This window comes from Equus caballus, chromosome 14, assembly GCF_041296265.1.
Source record: "Equus caballus isolate H_3958 breed thoroughbred chromosome 14, TB-T2T, whole genome shotgun sequence".
NCBI classification, from domain to species: domain Eukaryota; kingdom Metazoa; phylum Chordata; class Mammalia; order Perissodactyla; family Equidae; genus Equus; species Equus caballus.
Genome location: NC_091697.1, coordinates 74,785,348 through 74,802,737, shown reverse-complemented (window position 1 = coordinate 74,802,737; position 17,390 = coordinate 74,785,348). Strand labels below are relative to the sequence as shown.

General features: G+C 36.6%; 1 protein-coding gene across 1 annotated transcript in view; it reads left to right on the top strand.

Moving 5' to 3' along the window:
* DCP2 (decapping mRNA 2) overlaps positions 1-13,228 on the top strand; it is a 51,332-nt gene extending 38,104 nt beyond the window's left edge. The window contains exons 10-13 of the mRNA XM_005599504.4: positions 2,451-2,586; positions 5,410-5,520; positions 7,493-7,544; positions 9,698-13,228. Of these exons, the coding sequence (XP_005599561.1) occupies positions 2,451-2,586; positions 5,410-5,520; positions 7,493-7,544; positions 9,698-9,861 (463 nt within the window). The 3' untranslated portion in view covers positions 9,862-13,228. The remainder of the gene's footprint in view (positions 1-2,450; positions 2,587-5,409; positions 5,521-7,492; positions 7,545-9,697) is intronic.
* Positions 13,229-17,390: the final 4,162 nt, after the last annotated feature.

Sequence of the window (17,390 nt, the reverse complement as noted above, 5' to 3'; positions counted from 1 at the left end):
GCTTCAGGCACATTTAAAAATAGTATACACAAGAGGGTACCAACTTTTTAGATGGATAGATAGAACATGAGGAAAAGAAGAAAAACTTCTGTCTTTGTGAGTGTGTTTATATTGTTACTTCTGTTTTCATATTCTCCTTTAGAGATAATTGAGTTTCTGAAGATGATTGAATGGGGGTATATTGAGGTCTGTTTTTGTGTAGAGGAGATGAGCGATGGTGATGCTTAATTTGTTCACAAAGAACTGTGAAGACTTGGGCTTTCTTGATTTCTTTCCCTAGCATAGACTGTGTATTATAAAGAGTGACTAGTACATGCACATGAACCACAAAGCACATTTCCTTGGTTGGAACTTAATTGTATCCAAATCACAATGGTGGAGTAGGCTGAGTGAGTAATTTTGTTAAATAAGCATATTTATTTGTAATCAGCTTGCTAGAACTTTGCCTGTGTTAGCTTCAGAGAGTTGCTTTTTGCATTTTCTCTAATTTAGATGTTCTGTTTTTATCCTAGAGCTTCAGAAATTAAACAATAGAAGTAAACCACATCTACAGTCAATATTTTTTAACTACGTAGGGAATATCCCATTTTAGTTGAGTTTTATGAGGATGAGAGCTTGGACTAAATGCCTTGAGAGTCATTTCTGCTTTTCAGAATCTATGATTATAATCACCAAATTATATACTACTAGACGTAAGTGAAACAGTATAGAAAAAGTAACGTAGACCAGAATGCAGCTCAGATTAAAAAGAAACAAAGACACTACTAAAAAGTTACTATGAAATAGTGACAGTGTTTGAAAAAAAAATTGTATGATCACGTTTGGGAGAATCTATCCACCGTAGTGTGTGACATGATTCCCATATCTTTTAGTCCTAGTGTTTGTGGTCCTGGAGGATGGAATATAAGAGATAATAAAGAAACTTCTCTAACCAAATTTCATGTTTCTCAGGGAGGGTAGTGTCTTTTTTTAACATACAGATTGATGTCTGTGATGACGTGTTGGAGAAAATGTCTGAATTTTGTCTAAAGAGTAGATAGCCTGCAATTCTATTGTAATTTTTAAAAGGGAAAAGGGAAGAACTTTTAAGTGGTACTATAGAATAGGATTTCTTATCTTTGTTACAAACTACTGCGTGAGTACAGCCTTTTACAATTGAATTGTTTTGCATGAGAATTTGAGACTGGATCTTTAATTTGCTCATCCATTGTCTTGGGCCCTTTAATTCTTTGTTCTAGACTATAGATTAATTTTTCAGATTCTTTTCCAGCATGGATGGGGTCTGTAACTGACCTGTGCAGGATCAGATTCTGTACTATAACATCCTAGTAAGAACGTGAGTTGTCTGTCCTATTAAGAAGGAAAATCTACTTAGATTTTTAAAGATTTTTAAAAATTTCGTCTCCCCAAACCCCCACTAGTAGACAGTTGTATATTCTAGTTGTAAGGTCCTTCTGGTTGTGCTGTGTAGGATGCCGCCTGAACGTGGCCTGATGAGTGGCCATGTCTGCACCCAGGATTGGACCCGGGAAAACTGGGCTGCTGAAGTGGAGTGTTCAAACTTAACCACTCGGCCATGGGGCCAGCCCCCTCTACTAATAAACATTTGTTTATTTCAACTAGATTTAGAAAAAATTATTTTCTTCAGATTTTTTAACATATAGTCAGGGCTGGCCTTGTGGCGTACTGGTAAGTTTGTGCACTCCCTCTTGGTGGCCCAGGGTTCACAGGTTTGGGTCCCAGGCACAGACCTATGCACTGCTCATCAAGCCATGCTGTGGTGGCGTCCCATGTGCAAACTGGAGGAAGATTGGCACAGATGTTAGCTCAAGGCCAATCTTCCTCACCCTCCAAAAAAGAAAAGAAAAAGAAAAAAAGTGTAATCACTTATAGAGAGGAATGGTATGGATAGTTTAGAAAAGTTTTGGATTAAAAATAACAGATTATTAATTTATTCAAGAAATATTGAATGCCAGACACTCTTCTGGGTGCTGGGGATAAAGCAGTAGACAAAGCAGACAAGAATCCCTGCCCTCATGGAACTACATTCTAGTGTGTGGAGATAGATAATAAAGAAGAAAGTAAGGGGCCATCCCCGAGGCCGAGTGGTTAAGTTCACACACTCTGCTTTGGCGGCCCAGGGTTTCACCATTTTGGATCCTGGGTGTGGACATGGCACCACTCATCAGGCCATGCTGAGGTGGCGTCCCACATGGCACAACCAGAGGGATCTTCAACTAGAATATACAACCATGTATCGGGGGCGCTTTGGGGGAGAAATAGAAGGAAAAAAAAAAGATTGGCAACATATGTTAGCTCAGGTGCTAACCTTTAAAAAAAAAAAAAGAAAGTAAAATTTGTAGTCTGTAGCATAAACTGTCAAGATGGTAGAAGAACTGTAGGTGAGTTCATTTTCTGATATGATTTTTATTTTTTAAATCTTGATGTAGTCGAACCAAATTCCGCCATAGTCAGCAGTTATTTCCTGAAGGATCTCCTGGTGACCAATGGGTAAAGCACAGGCAACCACTGCAGCAAAAGCCATATAATAATCATTCTGAAACATCTGACCTTTTAAAAGCAAAGGTGAGTGATATACACCAAAAGATTTTCATAAGTTTAGATCGTTTGACTTTGAAATGTATCTGAATTGAGGAATCGCAAATTAACAGTTGTGGAGCTCTGAATTGTCGATCCAAGGCTCCTCTCTTCCTGACTGATTTGAAGCAGGGCTGAGACTCCTTAACCGTTACAGCTTCAGTGTAAATCCAGTGTAGCAAGTAATAGGAATTAACATCTGACTTTGGTGTACGTACCACCAATGAAATGGTCATTACTGTTTTGTATTCTAGTGTATGATTACACCACAATTTATTTATCCATTTTACTGTTAATGGGCATTTTGGTCTTTTCCAGTTTGGGGCTTTTACAAACGATACTGCTATAAATATTTCTGTCCATACCTTTGGATGAACACGTACAGTTCTTTTGGATATATATAACTAACAGTAGAATTGTTGGGTTACTGGATACGCCTGTGTTCTTGAGTATTTACTGTGAACAATATTCTCATGTAATTTATATCCCTAGCAAAATATATGAGAGTTCCAGTTGTCCACATTCTTACTAACCCTTGATATTATCTGTCTTTACTATTTGAGCCGTCCGTTTGGGTGCCACTCTTCCTTTTTTTTTTTTTTTTTTTTTTGAGAAAGATTAGCCCTGAGGTAACTGCTGCCAGTCCTCCTCTTTTTATTGAGGAGGACTGGCCCTGAGCTAACATCCATGCCCATCTTCCTCCACTTTATATGTGGGACGCTTACCATAGCATGGCATGCCAAGCGGTGCCATGTCTGCACCCAGGGTCCAAACCGGTAAACCCTGGGCCACTGAAGCAGAACATGTGCACTTAACTGCTGTGCCATCAGGCTGGCCCCAATTATTTTTAAAAAAATATACTGGGTTCATCAAAATTAATTGTGCATCAGAGAACTTATCACAAAAGTGAAAAAGACAACCCACAGAGTGGGAGAATATATTTGCAAATCACATCTCTGATAATGTATTAATATTCAGAATATATGAAGAGCTCCAACAACTCAACAACAACAAAAAACCCCAACTAAAACATGGGCAAATGACTGAATAGACGTTTCTCCAAAGAAGATATACAAATGGCCAATAAGCACATGAAAAGATGCTCAACGTCATTAGTCATTAGAGAAATGCAAGTCAGACCCACAATGAGATACTACTTCATACTCATTAGGGTGGCTATAATAAAAAAATGGAAAATAGCAAGTGTTGACAAGGATGTGAGAAATTGGAACCCCTGTGCATTGCTGGTGGGAACGTAAAATGGTGCAGCTGCTGTGGAAAACAGTTTGGTGGTTCCTCAGAAACTTAAAAATAGAATTACCATATGCCCCAGCAATTCCACTCTTAGGTATATACCCCAAAAGAATTGAAAGCAGGGCCTCAGACAGATAACTTGTATACCAATGTTCATAATAGCCTTATTCATAAAGCCAAAAGGTGGAAACAGCTCACATGTCTGTTAACAGATGAATGGGTAAATCAAATATACATGCAATGGACTATTATTCAACCTTAAAATGGAATGAATTTGTGATACATGCATGCCACAACATGGATAAACCTTAAACACATGCTAAGTGAAATAAGCCCACACAAAATTTGTATGACTCTGCTTATATGAAGTACCAAGAATAGACAAATTCGTGGAGACAAATTAACTTGAGGTTATCGGCTGAGGGACAAAGGGGAATATGGAGTTAGTTAATGGGTACAAAGTTTCTGTTTGAGATGATCAAAAAGTTGTGGAGACAGATACGAGTGGTGGTTGCACAACATTGTCTATACTTACTACCACTGAATTGTACACTTAAAAGTGGTTGAAGTGGTAAATTTTATGTGTATTGTACCACAATAAAAAGTAAATACCAAGAAGAGTAGAATGAAATTGAATTAAAAATGTGTGGGAACATGAGTTTCTGAAAGTCCTATTTCCCTACCATTCTTTATTTAAGTTAGCTTGTTGTTTTCCAGCTATTTTAGGAACTCCTTAATTTTTTTGTAGGTAGAATATAAATAAATACATGTATTTTTATATTTTTAAAATAATAGTAAAAGTTATTTTATTTATGCTGTTTAGTCAGTCGTCTTAACATAGCTGCCCTTTCAAGATCTTTAAAGACAAATTAATGTTTAAAAGTATTGTGTTTTAAGTTAAACTTAGAATTTTTTTACAGGAAAATTAAGTCATGTTAAATCAGTATAATAGCAAGATGTCTAATACTCTCTTTTCAGGTTTTAGGTCTAAATTTACAGGTAATGGCCCAAATTTTAAAAACACTAATCATCTTAGTTACTTGGTGTAAAAGAGATTATTAATTTAGAAGTGCTTATTTCTTTACTGATAGTCTTAAGCAGATTTTAGGGTAACAGCTGGTCACATCTGCTGCATAGTTCCCGTCTAAGAACTAGGGCCAGCGTGCTGCTTCAGCGTTCCCTCACAGAGAGGTTTTCTTTGACATTTACATTAGGTTTTCAAACTTGTTGCTCTCCCCTCTCCCTTTCTTTTTAAACACATGCATTGTAGACAAAATCTGTGAGCAAAAATGGGATAAGGCAAGAGGTGTGGAAAGATTCCTAGGGACCATTGTATTTGTTAGTTCATACTGTTAGAGGAATCTGGCTTTGTGAAGCACCATCTTCTGTAAGAAAATATATTGGTGTGGTGTGGTTCTTCGTTGTTTTAGGAAGGTTTTTGAGGGGCCTTGCTAAACTCTGATTCAACCAGCTAAACATATGCATAAGCCTATATTCTTTTGTCCTATTACATTATTCTATAGGTTTACATTTTATTTCTTTTTATTGGAAAAACAGAATCAAAGTCTGAGGGGAAATGGCAGAAAACAGTATCAAGACTCACCTAATCAAAAGAAAAGAGCAAATGGGGTCCACAGCCAGCCAGCCAAGCAGCAGAATCCCTTAATGGTAAGAGTTACAGCTCTCATGCTAAGAAGGCAGTTCATGGTTTTTAAGAGTGGGGTAAGGGCGTTGTCAAAGCACATTGAGTTGATATATTGACAGGATTTTTATGGAGTGAAATTGTGCACTATTTGCTCACTAAAAATCTCTTTGGCTACTCTCAATTACAGATTTACAACATTGATTTAATTGCATGTGTAATCTTTGCTTTTTTATGTGGGTATTTAAGTTTATTTTAATTATTAAAACAGTGTAGTCAGCCTTGCTTTCTAGAGCGAGTCCTTGGCTGTTGTTCTGTTTATATTTTTCTAAATAGAATGTGTATTATTTAGTGAAGTTAAAAGTTTGGAAGAACAGGGAAGTGTGTTTTTTTTCCCCTTTCAGTTGATAGAATTTAGAAAATAAACAAAATAACAGCCGGTGCCATAGTTATTAGACTAGGCCTAAAAATAAATAACTGAGCATTTTGAGGCATTTACTTCATTCTTTTAGTCTGTGCTTTAGAAATTAATTCATAACTAATGGTCTCCTTGTTTATCTTTTCTGTAAGTCCTGATACTCGTATGTTGAATTTTCTCATTGTAGCTTCACAAATCTATTTTTTTCTTTAACAGTGGGTGGTAAAAGTAATTTCAAGTTTTTAGTAAAAATATTTTACCTGAATTCCCTAGGTGGTGTTTACTTAATTTGGGGTGTATGATTCTACTAGCAAACACATGGTAAAGATCAGTTTACTGTTAGACTACTTGTCCTTGACTAGTACTATACTTTTTCTTGTCAGATTGGTAAAGATGAAAAGATGTCCAACTATGTATTATTGAGTGTATTGGTACCACTGAAAAATTACTAAGTGGTAGAACTTTCTAGAGAGTAGTTTGGTTATCTTGAAAGCCTGTGAAAAAGTTCTGACTTTGTTTCCCTACAAGAGAAATTTTAAAAATACTCACCCAATTACTCTTTTTAATAATGACAACATGGCAATAATCTAAGTGTCAAATAAGATAATATTACATGCTGTATTGTAGATCTATGCAGTAGACTTCCATATAGTCATTACAAATGATGGTATAGGGGCTGGCCCTGTGGCATAGAGGTTAGGTTTGGCACTCTCTGCTTTGGTGGCCCAGGTTTTCTGCTTTGGTGGTCTGGGTTTGCAGGTTTGGAGCCTGGTTGCAGACCTACACCACTCAGCAGCCATGCTGTGGTGGTGACCCACGTATAAAGTGGAGGAAGATTGGCACAGATGTTAGCTCAGGGCTAATCTTCCTCAGCAAAAAACCCCATGAGAAACAAAAGATAGTATAGATTTGTATTTATTGTAAAAGGAATATGTTCACAGTATATTACATTTAAAAAATAGGTTATAGGGGCTGGCCCGGGGGTGTAGTGGTTAAGTTCACATGCTCTTCTTCAGCAGCTAGGGGTTTGCTGGTTCGTATCCTGGGCGCGGACCTACACACCACTCATCAAGCCATGCTGTGGTGGCGTCCCACATAGAAGAACTACTAGAAGGACTTACAACTAGGATACACAACTTACGGGAAGAAAAAAAAGGAAGATTGGCAACAGATAGCTCAGGGCCAATCTTCAAATAAAAAAGGTTCATAGAATAGTAATATATATCAACTAATTCCATTTAATGTTATGTAATTATGTAAAAATACATTCGCACATAACTTTGTGGAAGAAAAGCTGGAAAGATACAGTGGAATGCTGATAGTAATTATATCTGGGTTGAGAAATGTAATGAATAATTCCCTTTATTTGGTGTCTCTATATTGTACATGTAATCAAGAACTAAAAAAAGTTCTAGGTTTAAAAAAAATCTAAAATGCCATTGTGAGAATGGGGATGGTGATTATATTCCTGGTTTAATTTTCTTCCTGAGAGATTTGATAATATATCTCCTCATTTATAATAAGTGAAATAACTGGAGGTGGTATGTTGTGTGTTTTTGTGTGTGTGTTTTTTTTAATAGAAATGTGAAAAAAAACTTCATCCACGAAAACTTCAGGATAATTTTGAAACAGGCAAGTCATTTCTTTTTAAATTCTTTGCCTGGTGGGATTTGGTTTGGTTTGGCCTAACCTTGATTTTAGTGTATGTGTGATGAACTGTGATGGATAAGCAGAAAGAGTTGCATGTGTTTTGTAGAGAGAGTTCATATATGTGATCAAGTGCTCCAAATATGAAACTGGCTAAAGTGAATTTATTTAAATAATCAAGATGAATTTATTTGCTCTTTCAGTGTGCTATTTCTTTTGTGTATGGCAAGCCTTGGTGCTGTGCATGAATATTGTAAATAAATACATATCACTTAAGGGTTGGTGGGGAGTAGAAAGAACCAAGTATTGTAAAGGTGAGGAGACCTCGCCCTCACCTGTATGTCGGGAGCACTAACTTCAGAAGAGGAACGTTGCCCCCCTTTTGGAGGTAATGATCAACTTTTTAGGGTGGTACTAAGGACAATTTTTATTAAAATGACATTTGGAACTTCTCCATCCTTACTTATGAAGACTAGGTGTGTCATCTGATTTAGAAAGTAATGCTGATTAATGTAGAAAGCTGTTTGGTAATACTGATTTAATAGATGTCATTTAAGAGTACAGTAGACCATTTTTTCTTAGGTGTTATTTTTTTTTTGAGGAAGATTAGCCCTGAGCTAACTGCTGCCAATCCTCCTCTTTTTGCTGAGGAAGACTGGCCCTGAGCTAACATCCGTGCCCATCTTCCTCCACTTTATATGTGGGACGCCTACCACAGCATGGCTTGCCAAGTGGTGCCATATCTGCATCCGGGATCCGGGCCACCAAACCCTGGGCCGCCGAAGTGGAACGTGTGCACTTAACCGCTGTGCCACCAGGCCGGCCTGTAGGTGTTATTTTGAATTGTATGAAATTCCCTGTGCAGTAGATATGCGTTTCTTCACCATCTAAATTTAAGGCTTTCATATAGAAAAGTCTAAGAAATGAAAAGCATTATAATCATATTTTCTTGCAATGCTGTCTATGATTTAAGCAAGATAAAAGCTATTTTATTTTATTTTTGAGGAAGACTGGCTCTGAGCTAACATCCATGCCCATCTTCCTCTACTTTATATGTGGGACGCCTACCACAGCATGGGATGTCAAGTGGCGCCATGTCTGCACCAGGGATCCGAGCTGGCGAACCCCAGGCCGCCGAAGCGGAGCCTGTGCACTTAACTGCTGTGCCACCGAGCTGGCCCTGATAAAAGCTATTTTAAAAGAGATGCTTTAACCCTATTTTGGGAAGTTCAGGTTAACTGTCAAGAAGGAGGAACTATCATTAGTTTATTACAGATAAGTTATGGTGGGTAGAAGTCCTCTGAATAGGATTTTTCTGGCCACCTTGGGTGGTGGGGACATGATAGGCTGATAGTTTAATTAATGTAAGTTCAGAAATCAATTATTTCAAAAAATCTTTATAAAGCCCTATGTTCAAGAACATTAAAGAAGGCACACTATAGCTCTGTATACCCAGCTTAGTTGGGCATAATATGGATATATAAAATTTTGAGTTTTCTTGAGAGGAAGTATAGATCCTTGTCCTGGGAAACCTCATTTCAGACTTTCTTTCTGCCTCAGCCTCTCTCTGTCTATTCCAAACCCACTTTCTTGGTAAGGTACCTGCTCTACTTTTTTTGGTAAAAAAAAAAAGTTCTGATAAGATGGAGTTTAGTCATGCTGTAATTTTGAAAATTTGTGTTTTTCTTTAGATTGATGTATTCCCTTAAGGTTGGTAAATTCCAGCTTTATTTTTCTAGAATTGGAATCTTTATAGATCTTAATTGTGGTTGGGATCTCTACAATGCTTACATTTGGATCTCTGTCAAGAAGCTCCCATTTTGTTGGCATAAAATACAAATATAGGAGGTAAACAAAGGTGTACCCATTTTTGAAAGCAAGTGAATATTAAGGATCTTAAAATAAAGACTGAGTTTAAGGTTTTGAATGTTTGTGTGGAAATGAGTAATCATAGATTAGAAATTCGGTTGAGCACCAGTTTAGGGAAAGGAAAATATCTTGGTGGTTCTACTTAGGTTAGATTTAGAGTGTGGGGAGAAGGATTTATACTGTACATAAATTCCTTGTAATGAAAGGTGAAGGGCAGTATTTAGTTTCTTACTAAGTTACTGAGCTTATTTATTTTGTTTTTTAAACAGATGCTGTGTATGACTTACCTTGCTCCAGTGAGGACCAGTTTCTAGAGCATGCTGAAGGACAGTCTGTGGCATGTAATGGACATTGCAAGTTCCCCTTTTCATCCAGAACCTTTTTGAGCTTCAAGTTTGACCATAATGCTATAATGAAAATCTTGGACCTTTGATAGCAGCATATGTGTTGTGGAAGTCCCAAGATCAGGGACCTGTTGCATTTGAGTGGGTGTCTCTTTGAGCCTTACCTTTCTCAGGTGTTTTAAAGAAATGCAGGGAGGTAATGATGTTTCTGAAGAGATTGTTCTCTGTGCAGAAGAGAGAGTAAGAAGAAACATGAGTTTGCACTGTAAATGCAGTTATAACCTTTTATACAAACGAACCTTTTCAGTGTTTGGCTAATGAATTTAAGTTGCTTTTTACAGGGGCATTCTTTTCTGTGTGATTGTGGTTTTTGTTTTATATTCTGTTTAAGAAAATAGCATTTGAGTCACCATCAAGTAGCCAAGTTAATGGCAATGCTCCGTCTACCCATTACAGTGATTGCAATAATAGTTTTCCTTATATTGAAAATTTTAAAAGAAGCTTAAAACACACAATTATTAAATGAATACAAGAGCTGAAATGTCACAAAAGTCAAGATTGCAGGTCATCTGCTTTGGTGGCATTTTGCACATTTCTCTGCTTTTAATCACTTAGGTTCTCTAATCCTCCTCTGCTTGGAGTTTTGTTGAAAGGTTTTATTTAGAGCCAATACCCGCTATATAATGTTCATGTTCAAAATGAACTCTTGGCACTTCATTAAAGGACAAAGTCCTCAGCCTGGAGAGGGACTGAGTTGGTTGGGTGGGGAGTTGATGCTCTAATTTTGCGTTGTGCTGCATGCAGTCGGTGAACCTTTGAGACTGCTGGAGAGAGGGTAGCAGAGAGCATGGAGGCGGGGACCCAGCAACTGCTTTGGTCATGTCTTTACCAGCCTGCCACCAACCCTTTAGTATTGTACAATGATTTTGTTCTTGTGAAAATTTATTCTATATTACGGTTGTGTAAATATGTATGGAATACTGACATTATTAGGTTTTACATTGCATCTCAGTGTTGATCTCTGGAAACTGATGTTATATTAGCTTCCAATTTGCAGTAGTAGCAGAGACTGACACGCTTTTATTAACATGCTAAAGCCCCTGGATGATGGAGCGAGAATGAAAGAGGTATGCAATTTACCCAAGTACAAATAAAACATTTGACTGGGGAGGATAAGAACATGAAAGTAACGTACATAACTCACTCACAGGAATGTGTTTTGCTCCTTTAGGAATCTTCAGTCCAAATAAGGACAGCAGTGTCCGTTTTAAGAAGGATTTCAGCTATAATTGAGGACAATCACCGGGACTTTCAGGGGGCTTTAGTGTTTGGGCTGCTTCTGACCTCATTGAAGGTATTTCTTTGTTGGGGCGGGGAGGTGAGCACATGCATGCATGTGCATCTGTCGTGTGGGTTTTAAAAATCTTTCTTTTACATGTGGTATCCACAAAATGTATCTCTGCTTGTAAATTTTATTGTAGAAATCTTTATTCTGTATACGTAGCCTATTTAATAGGGATTCTGTGTAACCCAGTTGGACTTTCAAAAGAAGTGCTATTGTAAGGAATTCACTTGCTATTACTTTGCTTTAACTTTTAAATGGCTTGATTTTAAAGGAAAAATTCTATTTATTAGTGAAAGTGTCACCCTCTTTGTGCTAAGCACGAGAATTCACAACTATAGCAGTGCGTTTAGAATTAGAATTCACAATTATAGCAGTGCGTTTAGAATTAGGTTATTCACAATCCTGCATCTTTTAATGTGACAAATTTGTCAATCTTTCTGTGACTTTTTTTAAAATGCATTATATGGTTGCGTTTGGAAGCTCTTACTGTTCTTTCCAGAAATGCAGTTGCTTTGCTTGGGTCTCCTTGAGGCATATTTATAGTTGGTCCTAGCATTCTAGATTTCTGCTAAATTGTTAAGGGAGTGAAAGCTTAGTTTGCCTGGCAGGTAAATCATTTTCACTCATTGACTGTCATCTGGAAGCCATTTAATTTTTAGAGATTTTGTATGTGTTTTTTTCTTTTTGAATGAGTACTTTGGTCAGTCCTTCTGGTGCCTAGAGTTGGAGTTTTCAGCTCTCATTACTAAAGCAAAAGAGATTGGAGTTCGTTACCAGAAGTAGGTCCTGTAATGGTGTTGAGCCTTTTCAAGAACCAACAGATTATTTCTTTTCGATTGCAGTAGTTTAACTATGGTTAAATGTTATTGCTGTTGTGCTGCTTCATTTAATGCACTGTGGAACAAAGGAAGGGGATTGTTGGGATGGGGTTTTGGTAACTTGAGGCTTTTAGCTGTCTTGACAGTTTGAGATAAAAAAGAAAGTTAAAAGATGTATGTTAAAGTTGATGTGTGTGATGTGACTTAACTATGCAGAAAATGTCTGAGTTGGATGTACCTGTTTTATGCACATCTGCTATACGTATTCCCTCGAACCTGTCTATTAGTTTCTCAGTGTTCAGGTTCCCTTGAGAAAGGCCATGCTTAGCACAGAACTGGATTTCTCCTTTGAGAAATTTTAGCATGGTTTGAAGAAATCAAGTGATAAAGGTGTGTGCTGAATATGCAATAATTTACTTCTGTGTGCTGCATTTTAAGAAGCTAGCTGAGAAGAGTAGTTGAGTTAGCTTTGTTATGTTTTACGTCTTCGAGAGAGAAATAAGTCTTTGAATCTATTTTTTAAATGTTCTTATGTTCCAACCTTATATGTTCCAAGGTTCGGTGCACTGTGAATCTTTTATTTTTTAAAATTTTGTAGGTGCTTTTATGTATAACTAATGATTTGTAAGATGTTAAGTGAATTGTTTGTGTACTTAACCATTATAATCCAAAAGATAGGGTGTGGTTTACATGCTTTCAAAAGTTTTTGTTAAGAAATAGTAAATGACTGGTTTTAGGATTTCAAACAGTGATGCTCTCCTGAGACATGAGTATTTGGAGAAGTCTGAGAGCCTAATAGAACTCTTCTAGCATGGGTGAAATTTGATTTGAAGATGTTTGAAAATTAAGTTGGATTTTCATATTAATATATAAAGGCAAGTCTCCTACGCTGTCAAAGGAATTGTCACTGCTTGCTGCTTTCAGCTTTGGATATCCTTATTTTTCTATTAAATATCAATGAGTAAGTACAGATAATGAAGATGTATAGCAAAATTTAGCAAAAATAATTTTATGCTGTAAGATTGAGTTGGTACTTTGTCTTTTAAGGCTTTAGTAGGTTATGTGTAATATCAATTAAAAACTCAAATCTAAGTGAATAGCATCCTTCCACAGGGGTTAAATGCTGTAAAACTCAACATATTGTGATGGTCTTTAGAAAAGTTCAGGTCTGAGTGCATATGTGCATTAAAAACATTTCATTACCTATTCCCTCACATAGCTTTTTTTTTCTTTTGTCTCCGACAGTTAACTTGAACAGTAAGGAGCAAAGTGAATAAAACAAACTAGACTTTTTGCTAAGTTATTTTTCTGTTATGATAACATCTCTTGGTTTTTATCTTTATTTTGTTTTGATTGACATCTATTCTGTGTATTCTCTCAGGCAATATTTTCTTTGCATTTTTAATCATAGTTTTAAGGTCAGATTCGTTAACATTTTTCTGATCGAAGAACAATAAGTGTTACCTAGTAATTTTAACATGGATTATTTTGTAGCCTGAGAAAGGGGCTCATATATATTGTTGTAACTTTAGATTAATGATAAGTAAGACAAACTCTTGTTTTGTCTGAAGGTATCAATATCCTTTACCTTTAAGACCTCTCTCCAGGTAAACAGGTGTTAGTAAAACAGCAGTTTTGTTAAACCTTATTCCTGATAGCTTGGTAAAGTCTAGCTAGAGTTCCTCATTTTGTATTCTGTTCTAAGACTTTAAAGTGCATTTGTGTAGTTGCCAAAAATTCTAAAAATGAGATATGATGGGCTTTCTTAGCATCTTTTTCTTCTAGAATTGAGTTGCTCTTGAAGTTTGTACTTCTGTGTCACAAAGATGGTGGATTGCAAATAGGCAGTAAAGGTTCTGTCTGCTTTCAAAGTAGAGTTCCGGATTGCAGTTTCCAAAAATATTATAGGTTGTTGTTATAGAACAAAACTGCCTTGAAGGGGGAAGATAACTATAGTTGCTGAGAAGAGAGTGCATGAGGAAGAAATTTTAGAAGATAAATCATTTCTTGAGTGCTGTATGATATACTAGGGAGAAATGTGATCATTGCATAGCCCAAGCAGAGTGTAATATATGTGGCCATTACCAAGCATTTTCTAGCTCTGGATAAAGTTAATTTTTTCTAAATACGGTTGCCATCAATCCAGTAAATCTAAAGTAATTTTTCTCACTTGAAAGACCAGTGTTTGGGAGTCTGGTCCTTCTCCTGTGCTGATGCTTTATAACTCCAGCCACACTGAGGTGCACTTTCTTCTGGAAACATAAACCAGAACACATGCAGCCATAGTCAGGTGTTTTGTCATTCACTTCATGTGGTAGCTGTATATTTGTCCTGAATGGTGGTCCATTCCTTTCAATCTAGTTTTCTTGTGACAAACAGTTTACTATTGAAATAGTAGTCTATAGCTTGGGAAAAGAGTAAAGCTACCCCTCTTGCACGGGCGTGGACTTGAAGGGCTGATTTCCACCAGCTTAGTTGCTCAGACTTTAACATAAAGTACAAAGAAGTGTAAATCAAAAACTATGATAAAGTTTGGAAGTCTTGTCTTGAGAAATGTTCATAATTGAATCTTTAATCTGGGTCTCCAGGTTAATGAAATCACCAGTTAAGAGATTCCATTTATCTTGTGTCTTCTGTGGTTAGTGGAGGCGATAGTCTAGCTATGGTACCAGCTCAAAAGCACAATCTAAAAGGAACTAACCCTAACAAGATGCTTGCATTAGCTGCATAGTGTCGGTCAAGGGTGCTCTGGGGAAAGGGATTGAATGCAGAAATTAGCTGCCTTTGTTTGTAACTTTGTCTCACATGGACTCTCCTCTTAAAGTAGACTTTAGTCCTTTCGTCCAGTGGAAGAAAAAGACCCTGAACATACGTTTGCTGCTTTTTGGTGGGAGGGTTCTTGTGGGTGGTTGCGTGTTGTTTTGGCTTCTGTCTTTCGAGTGTCATTTGAAGACCTATTGTTCCTTTATTCTTTTTCTTGCTGTGACTACCCAGGAAGAGGCCATTGAGGCCCACCCCCTTCTGTGGAATAGTTTTTTTCTCTTTATTGTGCTGCATCCTATGCTGATTCTCCTGCTGTGGGAATTTGTAAGTGGTGATCATATCTTGCCTTCCAGAGATGATTTCACTTTGACCCTCGGGCTACAAGCCGATTGGAGGGTTGTGGAGACCTGTGCTGTTTTGAGTCTCTCAATGCATGTAGCTGTCAAATTGGTTTGGGAACAAGGAAAATTTATGTGTGGTTCTAGGGCGAGATGGGCAGTGTTCTGCTGATTCTCAGTCTTTGAGAGGTCTTAGTTAACATTCTTAGGTTGTGGACTTCTTGAGGTAGAAAATAACATTTTAATTTAATCTACTTTTAATTCATTGAATCTGAGGTTCTAAAACAATCTATAGCTACAAACTATGGTGTGAAACATTTTGGGCACAAATCTACATTGTTAGTCATTTCTCAAACTTTAAGAAATTAGCTAGTTCTTTGTAAAATGATGGCTTATCATGCTTTGTGATATTTAAGAATAGACTATGGATGGCAGCAAATGAGAGCAAAGTAAAGGTTCTCAACTGAATGAAATTTAGGAAAGTAATGACTGTTCCTCAGCAGTTTGGTTGGTTAGATGTGTTAATACTTTTGGAATGAATGCGTAGCAGTGGACTTGCACTCTTCATGGACTACACATAGGATATGCACTGATAGAAGAGCACAAAAGACCTGTCTGCCAGAGTTTGTGCGTTTCACTACTGTCCGAGGGGCACTGCTGCCTCTTCTGTTCATTCTAGGTTTGTGTTTGGATCTTGCACAAGTATCCTTTAATTTCAAATGCGAGTATCCAGAGAGCTGAGTCTTTAATTTTACTTTTTTGCTCATATTTCACTTGCAAGTTAGGACAGAAGACAGCTAATCTGACTTCCATTTTATAAATAATACAGACTTTTTCTTCAGGAACAAATAGGGAAGGAAAATAACACCATGAACTATTTTGCATATATATATATTTGTGTATATATGCACATACTATATATGTACACACACATTTTCTTGTAATTGTTTTTGAAGTTTGCTTATTAGCTTAATACCTTATAAAAATCATCTTTGTTGACTCATACAATTCATATTTTAAATTTTAACAGTTTTAATGAAAATTTAAAACAATCTTACTTCAGAATAAAATGATTAATCAAATAGAATTATAGTTCATATATTAGCTAACTTAAGTGAAATCCTTTTATGTCAGATTGTCTTTCTTCTAACCAAAATGAGGGCACACAGTTTAGTTTGGATGGGAAAGAGAATAAGAACTGATATCTTTTTATACCCTGCCTATTTCCAAAACAAGATTTGAAGTGTCTTTTATGCTGTGGAGACTAGGTGATGTTCATGGAAGATATGTAGTCTTAAAACAACTTTCTTGGGAGTAGGTTTTAGTCTGAAAAAGGTGAAGATATTTATGCTAAGTCACGTTAAATTTTATTATTTGGGACCTACAAACGCTGATAGAAAAAATGGATGAAATGGTTTCACTAAATATATGATATTTGAGAAAACTGGACTTGAGTAAATGCTAACTAAATAGATTTGTTAACAGTAATCATTTTTGTCTTAGGTGAAATGATTTAATTTTTAATTTTTGCTTTAATTCTAGCAGCATTTTATTTCCCTTCTAGGGCATTTTAATGTTTAGAGAAAGACTGTATAAGTAAATTATCCGAGTGATTCTGTCTATCTAGTAACGAAGTTCTTGGTGCTTGTTTTGGTTGCTAACCATTTAGGGAGAGCAGAAAAGGAACCCCAAAATACCTGTTGGGGTCACCTTGTAGTGATGAGAATTGATACCTTTAGAGTGGATTTATTACATTCTGGCTGAACAGTAGCTTTGTGTCTTTCCCTCAGGGTTAATGAAAGGATAAGGACTGATTTTCACTTATACTGGGTGTGACTATCATAAATAAAGGATTTCCAATGACTCTTGTTTAGGAATTGGGAATTTAAAGGTTTGCAGGATTACTGCACTTCCAAAGTGGACTAGAAATGCCAGCTGTACTCTCCACTGAGAAAATGAACAAAGTCCTAACAGTTACTACTCTCTTTTTGATGTAAATGACACCAGTTTAGAACTTAAAAACCTTTTATCTTACAAAATACGATTTGAATGATAGGAGATTTCCTTTGTATTTCAAAACATTTTTACAATTGATCATTAAAATATTGGCTTTCTATAAAAATATCGTGTTTAAATTTAGACTGTTTGTAGTGCAATATCAATAAATTTTGCTGCTTGGGCAGTTTTAATTACTACCTTAACCTGGTTTCTGCTACTGTTGTTATTGTAGGTTCCAAGTTGCTCATATTTTGGTTGCATCTCTTTGGACCAATAAAAAAATGACAAGTATGGGGGCCAGCCCGGTGGCACAGCGGTTAAGTTCGCACGTTCTGCTTCTGCGGCCTGGGGTTCGC